At 38.2% G+C, this 14,169-nt stretch overlaps 1 protein-coding gene across 13 annotated transcripts in view; it reads left to right on the forward strand.

Annotated features, from left to right (window-relative positions):
* Positions 1-10,423, forward strand: part of XRN1 (5'-3' exoribonuclease 1) — a 119,982-nt gene extending 109,559 nt beyond the window's left edge. For 8 of the 13 annotated variants that reach the window (XM_008983719.5, XM_008983720.5, XM_008983723.5 and 5 more), the window contains 3 exons: positions 3,892-3,930; positions 4,301-4,461; positions 5,280-10,423. In XM_008983719.5, coding sequence (XP_008981967.1) covers positions 3,892-3,930; positions 4,301-4,461; positions 5,280-5,582 — 503 coding nt within the window. In that variant the 3' untranslated portion in view covers positions 5,583-10,423. The remainder of the gene's footprint in view (positions 1-3,891; positions 3,931-4,300; positions 4,462-5,279) is intronic. The other 5 variants (XM_008983721.5, XM_078354050.1, XM_002759526.6 and 2 more) reach the window with 1 other exon arrangement.
* The last annotated feature ends 3,746 nt before the right edge of the window (positions 10,424-14,169 follow it).

The raw sequence follows: 14,169 nt of genomic DNA on the forward strand, positions 1-14,169 counted from the left end.
GGCAACATGGTAAAACCGCATCGCTACAAAAAATACAAAAGTAGCCAGGCATGGTGGCATGCAACTGTAGTCCCAGCTACTTGAGAGGCTGAGGCAAGAGGATCACTTGAGCCTGGGAGGTCAAGGCTGCAGTGAGCTGTGATTGTGCCACTGTACCCCAGCCTGGGTGACAGAATGAGACCTGTCCCTAAAAAAAAAGATAATTAATTAGTAACTCAAGTAAAAACAAAAGGTTTTACAAGAAAAGAAACATTGGCTGGGCACAGTGGCTCACACCTGTAATCCCAGCAGTTTGGGAGGCTGAGGCAGGCAGATCACGAGATCAGGAGTTTGAGACCAGCCTGGCTGACATGGTGAAACCCCTTGTCTACTAAAAATACAAAAAAATTAGCCAGGCATGGTGGTTATGTACCTGTAATCCCAGCTACTTAGGAGGCTGAGGCAGGAGAATTGCTTGAACCTGGGAGGTGGAAGTTGCAGTGAGCCAAGATAACACTACCGCACTCCAGCCTGAGCAACAGAGCAAGACTCCATCTCAAAAAAGAAAAGAAAAGAAACATAATCAGATTACCCAGTTTGGCTCTGCACTGATAATATTTACATAGGCACATATCACAAATAGATAACACTGCTTATATATTTAAACAAATGATGTAATATACTTAATTTGGGGGTACAGGGTAAACAGTGAGGGGTAATGCAAAAAACCTGAATTTTGATATATTTAAATAGGAAGTCAGTAGATCTAAAAATGCCTAAAGTTAATAGATTTTTAACAAGTAGCATAAGCAAATTATTTAACTGTGGAAATACATATCTAAAACAGTTAAACCTGAACTAGAACAGATGTCTGCTGTTTTCTGTTGAAAATCTTTTTTAGACCAGGTGCAGTGGCTCACACCTGTAATCCCAGCACTTTGGGAGGCCAAAGCAGGCGGATCACTTAAGGTCAGGAGTTCGAGACCAGCCTGACCAACACGGCAAAACCCCATCTCTGTTGTTAAAAATACGAAAATTCGAAAATTAGCTGGGTGGGTGTGGTGGCACATACCTGTAGTCCCAGCTACTCAGGAGGCTGAGGCAGAAGAATTGCTTGAATCCAGGAGGCTGAGGTTGCAGTGAGCCACAATCGCCTCACTATACACTAGGCTGGGTGACAGAACTAGACTCTGTCTCAAAAAAAAAGAAAATCTTTTTTCGTACAATGTGTATGTAGTATTTTGATTTTTTTAAATGTAATTTAGCATTCTGGTATTCAAAATCCAAGTCTGAGCCAGGTATAGCGGCTCATGCCTGCAGAACTGGTATTCAAAATCCAAGTCTGAGCCAGGTATCATGGCTCACATCTGTAATCCCAGCACTTTGGAAGACCTGTCTCAAGAAAAGCCCCAAAAACCCAAACCAAAACGAAATAAAACATTGTTGATACAGTCAAAGGAATCCCAGTGCAGTACAGTAACAAAAGCATGGGCTTTGAAAACAGACAGCTGGGTGTTGTGGCTCATGCCTGTGATCCTAGCACTTTGAGAGGCTTAGATGGGAGGATCACTAGAGCCATGAGTTCGACTGTATATTTTGTCAGTACAAAAAAGAAAAAATTACTGAGCATGGTGGCAGGTACCTGTAGTTCCAGCTACTCGGGAGACTGAGGCAGGAAGATCAGTTGAGCCTGTGAGGCAGAGGCCACAGTGAGCCAAGATTGTGCCACTGTACTCCATCCTAGGTGACAGAGTAAGACCGTGTCTCCAAAAAAAAAAAAAAAAAAAAAAAGGAAAATACCACGACAAACTTAGATTTTTTTTTTTTTTTTTTTTTTGAGACAGAGTCTCACTCTGTCGCCCAGGCTGGAGTGCAGTGGCACGATCAGGGCTTACTGCAGCCTTGACCTCCTTGGGCTTAGTTGATCTTCCTGCCTCTGCCTCCCAAGTGACTGGGACTACAGCACATGCCATCACACCTGGCTAATTTTTGTATCTTTTTGTAGAGACAGGGTTTTCACCGTGTTGTTCTGGCTGGTCCCAAACTCCTGGACTCAAGCGATCTACTGGCCTTGACCTCCCAAAGTGCCAGGATTATAGGCATGAGCCGCTGGGCCTGGCCAACAATGTTTTAGTCATAAAGTTTTCATGACATAATAGATCTGATGCTTTTATATAGCTCAGTATAGTAGTATCACCATAACTTGTAAAGTCTAATTTGAATATTGCTGCTTCACATTCAAGAATGAATACAGTAGATATGTATAGATTAATTTTAAGTAATTAGTATGTGTAGAGTACCTAAAAATGTGCACACAAACTTCTCTAAAAAAGAATTTGTCTTATGATAATTAATATATACATATATATATATATATATTTTTTTTTTTTTTTTTTTTTTTTAAGACGGAGTTTCTTTCTTGTTACCCAGGCTGGAGTGCAATGGTGCGATCTTGGCTCACCGCAACCTCCACCTCCTGGGTTCAGGCAGTTCTCCTCCCTCAGCCTTCTGAGTAGCTGGGATTATAGGCACACGCCACCATGCCCAGCTAATTTTTTGTATTTTTAGTAGAGACGAGGTTTCATCATGTTGACCAGGATGGTTTCGATCTCTTGACCTTGTGATCCACCCGCCTCGGCCTCCCAAAGTGCTGAGATTACAGGCTTGAGCCACTGCGCCCAGCTATGATAATATATTTTTTAAAAGGAATGATTGTTATCCCCATTTATTACTGCTATTTTAAACTTTTCATGTCAATTAGTTTATTCATATCTACAAATAATTCTAAGGTTATAATTAGAATGCTTTTGGTCCTATAAAGGTGTTCTCCAAATATTCCGGTTAAAATATAAATGCCAAGAGATTTGAAGGTTAATCAGCAGAGAACATCTTAAGCATTAGATTAATATTTTAAAGTTATTTTGAATGTTTCTATTTTATGGTATAAAACAATTTTTATGATATAAAGTGTCCCAGCTGAGGAATATGTATTTCATATTTATAACAATGATTTCTTGGGGAAATTATGGAGTTGACCATTATAAGATTAGCATAGCATCTTTTAAATGGACCTTCCTAGCATTGTGACTCCCACCAAAGTTGCTTGTAGATGAAGTTTCAAGACCTAATTTTCTACTTTTCTTTTCTTTTTTGAGACAAGGTCTCACTCTGTCACCCAAGTTAGGGCAGTGATATGATCTTGGCTCACTGCAACTTCTGCCTCCCAGGTTCAAGCAATCCTTGCACATGAGCCTCCCGAGTCACTGGGACCACAGGCACACACCATGCCTGGCATTCCAAAGTGCTGGGATTACAGGCATGAGTGCACCTGGCCTAATTTTCTGAATCTTATTAGTGTTTTTCATATTAAAAGTTTTCCTCCTCTTAGAATTTGTGTATCTCTATTTCATAACACTGAAATATGATTCTTCTCTCCTGATCCAAAAATGTGTTAAGTAGCTGAATTTTAATTAAGGTATACTATTATACAGGTCTGGCTGCTTTTTTATCTCTATGAAAAGATTTGAACATAGTACATACCTTCTTCAGTGGCAGTGTGCTGGTGTCTTGATTGTCACTGTTTAATATAGTAGTTTTCAAATGCTGCACTGGTACAGGCTGTCTGCATAAGAATCACCTGTGGGGCTTAATACAAACTCCAGAGCCCCTCAGAGTCTGGCTTACTAGGCCTGAGACTCTGCCCAGGAATCTATATTTCATAAGCTCCTCAAGTGACTCAGATACACAAATTAGGTTTAGAACCCATTGGTTGAATACATTTTTAATAAGAAACACAGTGTAAATGAAAAAAATCCTTGACTTACAAATATTAAAATAGAGAAAAGAAAGATTCTGCCTGTCATATCAAAGTGATGAGATTTCAGGACTTGAGCTCTTTTGGTTTTTTTGTAGGCTGGGATCACTATGGAAGAAACTTAGCATTGGGGGCAGGTGAGATCCTTAAGATTTCCCTCTTTGTGCCCAAGCTTTTCTCTCCCAAGGTACAGTTTCTTGACCCTTTTATTATTTTTAGAAATGTCATTGCAAATATTCCTAAAATTTGTATCAGCATAGGGTATTACTAGTATTACTCTCCTTTCCAGGCCAGTGTGAGATAAATTCATTTCTGTAGATAGTCCACATCGTCCTAGGAAGGGATCCTGAGGTTGAATGTTGTAAGGAAGAGTAATTGTAAGTTAAGTAAGTGTAGACCTTTTGTCAAAGGGGAAAAAAAAAGCCCAGAAAGGCTAGCAGGAGGTCTCAAATTTCAGAGCTTTGATGATATTTCACTAAAAGAAAAATTTTTCTTGATTTTCTACAGCTAATATAATGCCTTCATCATCTCATCTCTTTGGCTCAGTGCCATGGGGACCACCAGTGCCAGTTCCTGGGAAGCCCTTCCATCATCCTTTATATTCTGGGACCATGCCCGTGGCTGGGGGAATGCCAGGGGGTGTGCACAATCAGTTTATACCTCTGCAGGTAAGAAAAAAAAATAATATTTTAAAGAGAATTACTTGTTTAATGCTGAAAGACTATTGATAAACATTTCTTTATTCAGTTAACTTAGTGCCAACTGGAAGTTCAGTACTAGTGTGGGGAGTAAGAAGGCAATGGTTGGCAAGTCTGACCTGTCCCTACTCTCTGATTTTGTGTTCTAATAAATGATAATTGTACCAAGGAATAATATGCCATTCTAATACAGATTGATTAAAATCAGAAATATAAATAAAATCACAAGTATTTTTTAAATATTTAACCTATGGAGAATTGTATTTATTTGGTTTTTATTTTATTTTATTTTATTAATTAATTAATTTTTTGGAGACAGGATCTCACTCTGTATCCCCCGCTGGAGTGTAGCCCATGCACAATCTCAGCTCCCTGCAGCCTCCACCTCCTGGGCTCAAGTGATCCTTCCACCTTAGACTCCCAAGTACCTGACACTACAGGCATGTGCCACCATGCCTGTCTAGTTTTTGTAAGTTTTTCATAGAGATGGGGTTTTGCCATGTTGCCCAGGCAGGTCTTGAACTCCTGATCTCAAACAATCTGCCTGCCTCAGCCTCCCAAAGTGCTAGGATTACAGCTGTGAGCACACAGTGCCCAGCCCAAGAATTTTAAATATTTTTATTGTAACTAAGTTATTTGTATTACTGAAGTCTTCCTTGGAAATTATAAGTGGAAGTCACAGATCAGCTGTGATTGACATATTAACAGCATGCATGGTTTGTAGTAATTTCCAACACTAGCTATTTTTTTTGCCTACATTTTATTATTGATGCTTTTATTCCTAACAGGTTACTAAAAAAAGGGTTGCAAACAAAAAGAACTTTGAGAATAAGGAGGCCCAGTGTTCTCAAGCTGCTCCTGTTCACACTAGCCAGCCAGATTCTTCCAGTGCTGCCAAAGTAAGTCCACAGGAGAGCTCATCAGCTTCTCTACAGTCCTCTCAGATTGCTCAACCCGCATCTTCTTTTCAAGTTGAAACTGCCTCTCAAGGCCGTAGTATATCTCACCATAAGCCAACACCAAGCTCTTCTTCAAGAAGAAAATCAAGAAAACTGGCTGTCAATTTTGGTGTTTCTAAACCTTCTGAATAAATTTGGCTTTTGGAATTAAGTTAATTTCTTCTCTTTCCATCTACCTTTTTACAAATTCATATCTGTATCTCATAAAAATTAGAATGTACTATTTTAAAATAGTAAGTGTAAATGGAAATTTTTTCATTTTTAAGTTATTAGGCACTTTTCATGCTGTTTAAAAGACTGTATCAAATTGTGCACTTTAAGTATGTACAATTTGTTGTACGTCAATTATACCTCAATAAATCTGTAAAAAAAACAAAGACTAAATTAAACCTTGTATTAAATAATATTATAGTATCAGTGGACTATACATTAAAATGAACCACTCTAATTATTGGCCTCACCATTAAAGCATCCTGAACTATGAATTAGGCATCAGTTAGCAATAATAAGCATTTTTTACACTATCATTGAGGAATAATTACACGGAGCATGAAATTTCGGCCTCCAGTATAACTTACTGAATATGGATTTTATTTCTCTTTTTAATGATGTAAGACAATTGTCAGGAGAATGGCTCTTATTTATGTGTATTTTAACTTACGCTTTGTTGTCTCTGATGGTCCTTTAGACCTGCTGTGAAAGGATCACATTTGTTGTGGTGCTGCCAGTTTTGCTTTATTCTAAATTTTGTACCAAAGCAACTTTAGAATACTAATCAGAATATTTCATCTAACTGCTTAGAACTATAAATAGCATTCTGAATTTGAGTAAGTACAATTTTTTAGATTATTCAAGAACCAGCAAGTAATTTCTAATAAAATTGTTTCAAAATCTACAGGGTACAATGATTACAAATTAATCTTCTAATAAAATATGAAATATTAGTCATTAATTAAAATAAATTGTATTCTTTTGTATAGCTTTTTATTTGCTTACTTGACAGTTTATGAGAGTTTCATAGTTGGTCGATAAGTAGTGCTTCTTGGGGCTGAAGAAATTCTAATTGTTTTTTAAGTTCCAAGGTGTGCTATGATATAGGAGACACAGTCATCAGTTTGTGATATACATTATTTACTGCCTATTTCATTCTAATTCTGTATTTTTAGCTTTATGCTAGACTGTTCATTGATGCTAGGATTCTCTCTTTGCATGTCATATGTGAATGTGTGGTTCAAGCTGTAACCATTGAAATTATTTTAGAATTTATGAAGATTTCTCAGCAGGGCCTATGTTTTGATATATATATATTATATTTATTCTTTAGTTTTTGTGATATGCCTATATTTTTAAGGAAGTAAGTTATAGCATACTTTTTAAAAAGTAGGAACCACAATCTTTATATGGAGCAGCTTGTTGTTCTATCTGATTTTCATTTAGCTCATTGAAACCTCTGCCATGACTCAGAGTAGTCTTATTTGTTTTTTAAAATGCTGGTATTAAACTAAATGGACTCCTTTCACTAACTGCTGATTTCAGAGTTTAAATGTTAGTAGGTTATTTGTATATTAGCAGTGCCTTCAGTATAAGAGAGAAATATTCATTATCTGTCATTTATCAGTTGTATGAGTTTCCATGATTTTATTTTCTGTTATTTACATAAAATTCAGATGTTCGGATAAGATTAGTTACCAACATTTTCTTGTTTATCTGTAGTGGGATCTTGCATAATGAGGCTCAAGCAGTCCTCAGTGTTTATTGTTATTGCCTCGTTAACTCTCTGTTTTTAAAGGAAACATCTATTATGGTAATACAAAGAAAAGTTAAATTATAATGTTATATTAACCTGTTCCTGCTTTTAAAGTGTGTAATGTTTCACCTCAACTGTACAAACTCCATCAATGACAAATTGATTCATTCATTATTCCGTGTGACAGTTATATAAATAGCATGCAGCCCACATCTGTTTTACAACATAGAAGAAGTAGCACCTGCCAGCTTCTGAAAACTCCAAAGGGAAATTTTAGTAAACATCGTGCCACTAAACACATAAGGATACTTCCCCAATATTTGAGCATAGCAAGCTGACAATTCTATACAGATAGGCAGTAAAAGAGTTTTATTTTCCGGCCAGGCGCAGTGGCTCTCACCTGTAATCCCAGCACTTTGGGAGGCCAAGGCCGGCAGATAACTTGAGGTCAAGAGTTCCATCCATACAAGCCTGGCCAACATGGTGAAGGCCCATCTCTACTGAAAATACAAAAATTAGCCAGGTGTGGTGGCAGGCACCTGTAATCCCAGCTACTGGGGAGGCTGTGGCAGAAGAGTCACGTGAACCTGGGAGGCGGAGGTTGCAGTGAGCGGAGATTGCACCACTGTACCCAGAGCCTGGGCAGCAGAGCAAGACTCTGTCTTTAAAAAAAGTTTTAATTTTTTTACTTTTTTTTTAACATTATTATTCTAAAGATCAGAACTGAAAATAGATTAAGATAAGAGAGAGCTCCATAATGGCTGGATAGCGGTCAGGCATTCTCAATTTTTTTTCCCCTTGTAGACCTATTCCAAATGTGGACCGATGCAAGAGGCAGAGGCTGTTTCTGCCCCATCATGATCTTGAGGAAGCTGGATCCATTGATATGCCTGGACTGTAGAGTATATCTGAAAAGCAGTTGGACTTCAAGAAACTTAAAATTTTCTCTTTGAGATAGGGTAGACTAAGACCACCTCCAAAGTTTAAAAATATGCTCTTTCAGCTTAAATCTTCTGAGGACTTAGACTGTAGGGCACAGGACAAATTCCCCAGATTCCTTCGTTTCCACATAACTAGAGTACTTAAATCTATTTAAGCCTTCCTCTCTTAACTGAAACATTATTTCTAAATATTTCTGATCAATAAGTTTTTTCTTTTTTTGAGAAACTTAAGTGAATTTTAAAGATTGCTGCTTCCAGTCCCGTTTCTTTTCACATTTTCCTGCATTACCTAATAATTGCCTCCGTGTTAGAATTTGACTGAATGTATTAATTTATTTAAACAACATATAGACTAAAGTCTTAAACATCTAAGACTCAGTTGCACAAAAAAATTAAAATCACCTCTACTGAACCTTGGTTTCGATTTAAGATTCTTCTTGCTTTTCAAAGGGGTAACTAATAAAGATTGAAGGGTTTTTTCCCCGATTGGTGGGAGGGATGAAGAACTATTGATGCAAGTTTTTCATTGTTTCTTTTCTGTGATCAGGTTTCTGCTTTCGTTTAAGATTGGTACTTCCAAACTAACCTGGATTCTTGGTTTTAATGAGAGGAGGCAGAGAGAGGGAGGCAGATGAAAGAAGGAAAACAGTTCAATAAGACATACCCAGTCACTGCATTTTTGGACTGTACTGTATCTTTCTAGCTCAAGGATAATAGGTAAACTGTAGGGTCTTTTTTACTCACTTTTTATTCATCAGTTCTTTTTCTGTTAGTTGTAACTGTCCATAGTGGTTAATTTTTACCTTATATATGAGATGGAACTGTGCAGATCTCCACTGAAGTTAATTGTCACACTTCATCCCATTATTTAGAACACTTTTTTAAAGCAACTGTACAATTTCTCAGCCTTGTGAGCTTGCTTTCTGTTTCTTGTGTTTTTACTGTAAAAGACAATTTATTGTAGAGAAGAGGCTGTGAAAGGCCTTCTCTATCTTTAAAAAATAAATTACAGAAATTTACTTGTCATTTTTCTACAGAAAAATCATAGTACTCAAACTGGTGGTACTCATTATGTACATTTTGTAAGCTTTGCCAGTGAAACCATCAGTTTCACTGATGCAGGAGCTTCCTTTCGTAGTCAAGATAAAGCTTAAAATTCCAGAAATTAATATCGTTCAGACTGACTCTTTTCATATTTCCGTACGGCTTCTCCATAGCAGAAACAGTACCCCGAACCAGCATCAGGTCTCCAGAAATGTGGTAGAGCAGACAGGCAGGCTGTTAAGTTTCACAAACATCACAGATCATTTTCTTAGAGAAGAAAAACATGTATAAAATAGTTTTAATAGTCCAAAATGTCCACTATCTGTAGCTGCTTTTGTGTGTGTCAGTGAACCAATAATAATGCCTTGCTCAATCAATGCATTCAGCCATCTCAAGTGCAATTTGTGAAGGAGACTATGGTTTCCAAAAGATCCATTTTTTCACAAAGTTAAACCTGTAAAAAGTTTATTTTTGTTTTTTCCTCCAGCAGTACACCAATTGCTCTTGGTTATTTCAGTAGTTGGTATGCTGTTAAGTTGTCCAGGCCAAGTAAGTTTTGTAGCTGTTTTAGTACTTTGAAGCCAAATTCTTATGCTGTTTCTCATTAAATAGTAAGAATGAGAATTTGGTCCACAATTTGTTTAATGTTCTCTCATTCCTTTTCTTATAAGGGTTTGGTGGGGAATGGGGAGGTTGTTTTGTTTTTTGGATTTTTTTAAATTTCAGCCTCAAGTATCATATTTTCTTTTGCCTGTATCCAACTGCTTCTTTGAGTATTTTCATCTATTTTAACATGAGTAATAGATGGTGTGCTGTGTCATCAAAGTGTTCAACATTTTGTTCATTTAAACAAAAGTGTAATTCATACATATAGAGATGCATCTCTCAATTGATTTCTCACATAGCTATTTTATAAGTAACTGGAATTTTTCATTAGATCTTATACAGAGAAGTATTTTATTAAAAATTCAAAAGGGAAGACTTTTATGTGCTCATTTTGTAATTTTTGTTTTTAAATATCTTTACATTGTCTGCCAATTAAAGTGTTGTAAAATTGCATTGGAATGGACTCCCAATGTATTTTTGTGGTGTTATATAGTTATCTGTAGATTTCTAGCATGAAGTTAGCCTCACGATGCCGTGTGAAGGATTTTAAAATATGAGAGTCACTGAAAGAATTTAAACATCTGTTCATGTTAAATGCTCTATGGATTTTAATTAAAGACTTCAGAATGATTTTATAAGCTGTTTGCTCTTATTACTATGCTGGTGTCAAAAGTAGAAACATTAGTCTTTTTGCTTGTTTTTGAGACGGAGTCTTGCTCTGTTGCCCAGGCTAAAGATCTCGGTTCCCTACAGCCTCTGCCTCTCAAGTTCAAGCAATTCTCGTGCCTCAGCCTTCTGAGGATTTGAGACAACAGGCACATGTCACCATGCCTGGCTAATTTTTTTATATTATTTTTTATTTCCATAGGTTATTGGGGAACAGGTGGTGTTTAATTACATGAGTAAATCCTTTTGTGGTGATTTGTGAGATTTTGGTTCACCCATCACCTTAGCAGTGAACACGGCACGCAATTTGTAGTCTCTTATCCATTGCCCCCTTCCCACGCTTTCTCTCCAAGCCCCAAAGTCCACTGTGTTATTCTTATGTGTTTGCATCCTCATAGCTTAGCTCCCACTTAGGAGAACATACAATGTTTGGTTTTTCATTCCTGCATTACTTCACTTAGAATCATAGTCTCCATTCTCATCCAGGTCACTGCAAATGCCATTAATTCATTCTTTTTATAGCTGAGTACTATTCCACCAGATATATGTATATATACACTCACACATGCACCACAGTTTCTTTATTCACTCGATGATTGATGGGCATTTTGGTTCATTCCACATTTTTTTTTTTTTGAGATGGAGTTTTCACTCTTATCACCCAGGCTGGAGTGCATTGGCACAATCTCAGCTCACCACAACCTCCACCTCCCAGGTTTAAGCAATTCTCCTGGCTCAGCCTCCTGAGTAGCTAGGATTACAGGTACATGCTACCATGCCCAGCTAATTTTTGTATTTTAGTAGAGATGGGGTTTCACCATGTTGGCCAGGGTGGTCTCGAACTCCTGATTCAGGTGATCCACCCACCTTGGCCTCCCAAAGTGCTGGGATTACAGGCGTGAACCACCATGCCCAGCCCACTTCCATGTTTCTACAGTTGTGAAATGTGCTGCTATAAATATGCATGTGCAAGTATCTTTTTCATGTAATGACTTCCTTTCTGCCAAGACCAGCTTGGCTGTGGAGACCCCAACCCAGGCAGCACTGAAGGAATTAAGAAACAGACACAGAGATAGAGTGCAAAAGATGGGCTCAGGGGGCTCACAGCATGCCCAGCTGAGAGTCCAGAGTAGACTCTGACTCACGTATTTATTCTTTACATTCCAGTGATAAGTTTAACAAGTGGATGCTCTGTGTTCGTTCATTGGTTAAAGGAAAACTAACCAGGCAGCTAGTGTATATTCACTATAGGTTAAAGATAAACCAGAAAGCATTCTTTAGAAGGGAACAATTGAGGTAGAGGATATCCTGTGCTCAAATAACTAGTTCATCTGGTGTGAGACATATTCATATTGTTTCCTGTTTTAGAATGCCTTAAGCAGTTCTCTGCTTTGGGGGGTCAACTAGGTGTTCCTTGCCACTGTTCTCAGCAAACAATATGATATGTCACACACATCAGAATTGGTCTCAGCACCCTTCTTCTGGGTAGATACCCAATAGTGGGATTGCTGGATCAAATAGTTCTACTTTTAGTTCTTTAAGGAATCTCCACACTGTTTTCCATAGTGGCTGTACTAGTTTACATTCCCACCAGCAGTGTAGAAGTGTTCCCTGTTCACATCCACACCAACATCTGTTATTTTTTTATTTTTTGACTGGGGCCATTTTTGAAGGGGTAAGGTGATAGTGCATTGTGATTTTAATTTGTATTTTCCTGCTCCTCAGGGATGCTGAGCATTTTTTCATATCTTTCTTGGCCATTTGTGTATCTTCTTTTGAGAATTTTCTATTCATATCCTTAGCCCACTTTTCAATGGGATTGTTTGTCTTTGTTTCTTGCTGATTTGTTTGAGTTTGTTGTAGATTCTGGATATTAGTCCTTTGTCAGATGTATAGGTTGGGAAGATTTTCTCCCACTCTGTGGGTTGTCTGTTTACTCTGCTGACATCCTTTTGCTGTGCAAAAATTCTTTCATTTAATTAAGTCCTAGCTATTTATCTTTGTTTTTATTGCATTTTCTTTTGGGTTCTTGGTCATGAAATCCTTGCCTAAGCCAATGTCTAGAAAGATTTCCAATGTTATCTTCATATAAAAACTGTCGGAGTCCGATCCAAGATGGCCGATCGCTAACATATGGGGACTGCAGCTCTCAGTGAACGCGCGGAGAACTAGACTATGCCACACTTTCAGACAAATTCTGGTCGCTCACGGAGCAGAAAATCTCCAGTGGAGGAATCACACGGGTCGCCAGCGCGACACCAGAGACCGGCGCAGCGGCTGTGACGGCACCTCGGCGCGGCAGCGCTCCGCACAGAGTAAACGGGACCAGCTCCCCTTCTGACCAAGGTTTGGAGCCCCGGGAAGGCAGAGTCGCCCACTACGGACACAAGAAGGAAGCCAGACAAGACTCCTGGGCAGAAAAGCACCATCAGTTTTAACTCCGCTGCTCTGGCCCTGGGAACTAACAACCTGGACGCCCACTCAAGACACCTAATCTGAAAGTTGGTAAATTCAAAGACCACAGGAGGATAAGCTTACAATGACGGGAAGAAACCAGCATAAAAAAGCTGAGAATACTCACAGTCAGAACGCCTCTCACTCTAAAGATGATCACAGTTCCACATCAACAATGGAACAAGGCTTGATGGAGAACAAGCGCATCCCAATGCTAGAATATCACTTCAGGGAATGGATAATAACAAACTTCAGTGAGTTAAAAGAACATGTTGTAGCCCAATGTAAAGAAACTAGGAACTTTGAAAAAAAGTTTGATGAAATCCTATTGAGAATAGACAACTTAGAGAGGAGTATGAGTGAATTAATGGAACTGAAGAATACAACACAGGAACTCCGAGAAGTTTGCACAGGTTTAAACACTGGAATTGTTCAAGCAGAAGAAAGGATAACAGAGGTCAAAATCCAGCTTAATGAAATAAAACGTGAAGAAAAGATTAGAGAAAAAAGGATAAAAAGGAATGAGCAAAGTCTCCAAGAAATGTGGGACTATGTGAAAAGACCAAATCTACGTTTGATAGGTGTACCTGAATGCAATGGAGAGAATGAATCCAAGCTGGAAAATACCCTTCAGGAAATTATTCAGAAAAATTTTCCTAAACTAGCAAAGCAGGTCAATATTCAACCCCAGGTAATACAGAGAACACCACAAAGATATTCCTCAAGAAGAGCAACCCCAAGGCACATAATCGTTAGATTCACTAGGGCTGAAATGAAGGAGAAAATACTAAGGGCAGCCAGAGAGAAAGGTCAGGTTACCCACAAAGGCCAGCCAATCAGACTTACAGCAGATCTCTCAGCAGAAACTCTACAAGCCAGAAGAGAGTGGGGGCCAATATTCAACATCCTCAAAGAACAGAACCTTCAGCCCAGAACTTCATATCCAGCCAAACTAAGCTTCACAACTGAAGGAAAAATAAAATCTTTTATGAACAAGCAAGAACTCAGAGATTTTATTACCACCAGGCCTGCTTTACAAGAGCTTCTGAAAGAAGCATTACACACAGAAAGAAACAACCAGTATCAGCCCTTCTAAAAATATACCAAAAAGTAAAGAGCACCAACATAAAGAAGAATTTACACCAACAAATGGATAAAACAGCCAGTTAACATCAAATGGCAGTAACCCTAAATTTAAATCGACTAAATCCCCCAATCAAAAGACACAGCCAAAACCCAATGGCATGTTACATCCAGACCT

Source organism: Callithrix jacchus, chromosome 17 (assembly GCF_049354715.1).
Source record: "Callithrix jacchus isolate 240 chromosome 17, calJac240_pri, whole genome shotgun sequence".
Lineage (NCBI taxonomy): Eukaryota > Metazoa > Chordata > Mammalia > Primates > Cebidae > Callithrix > Callithrix jacchus.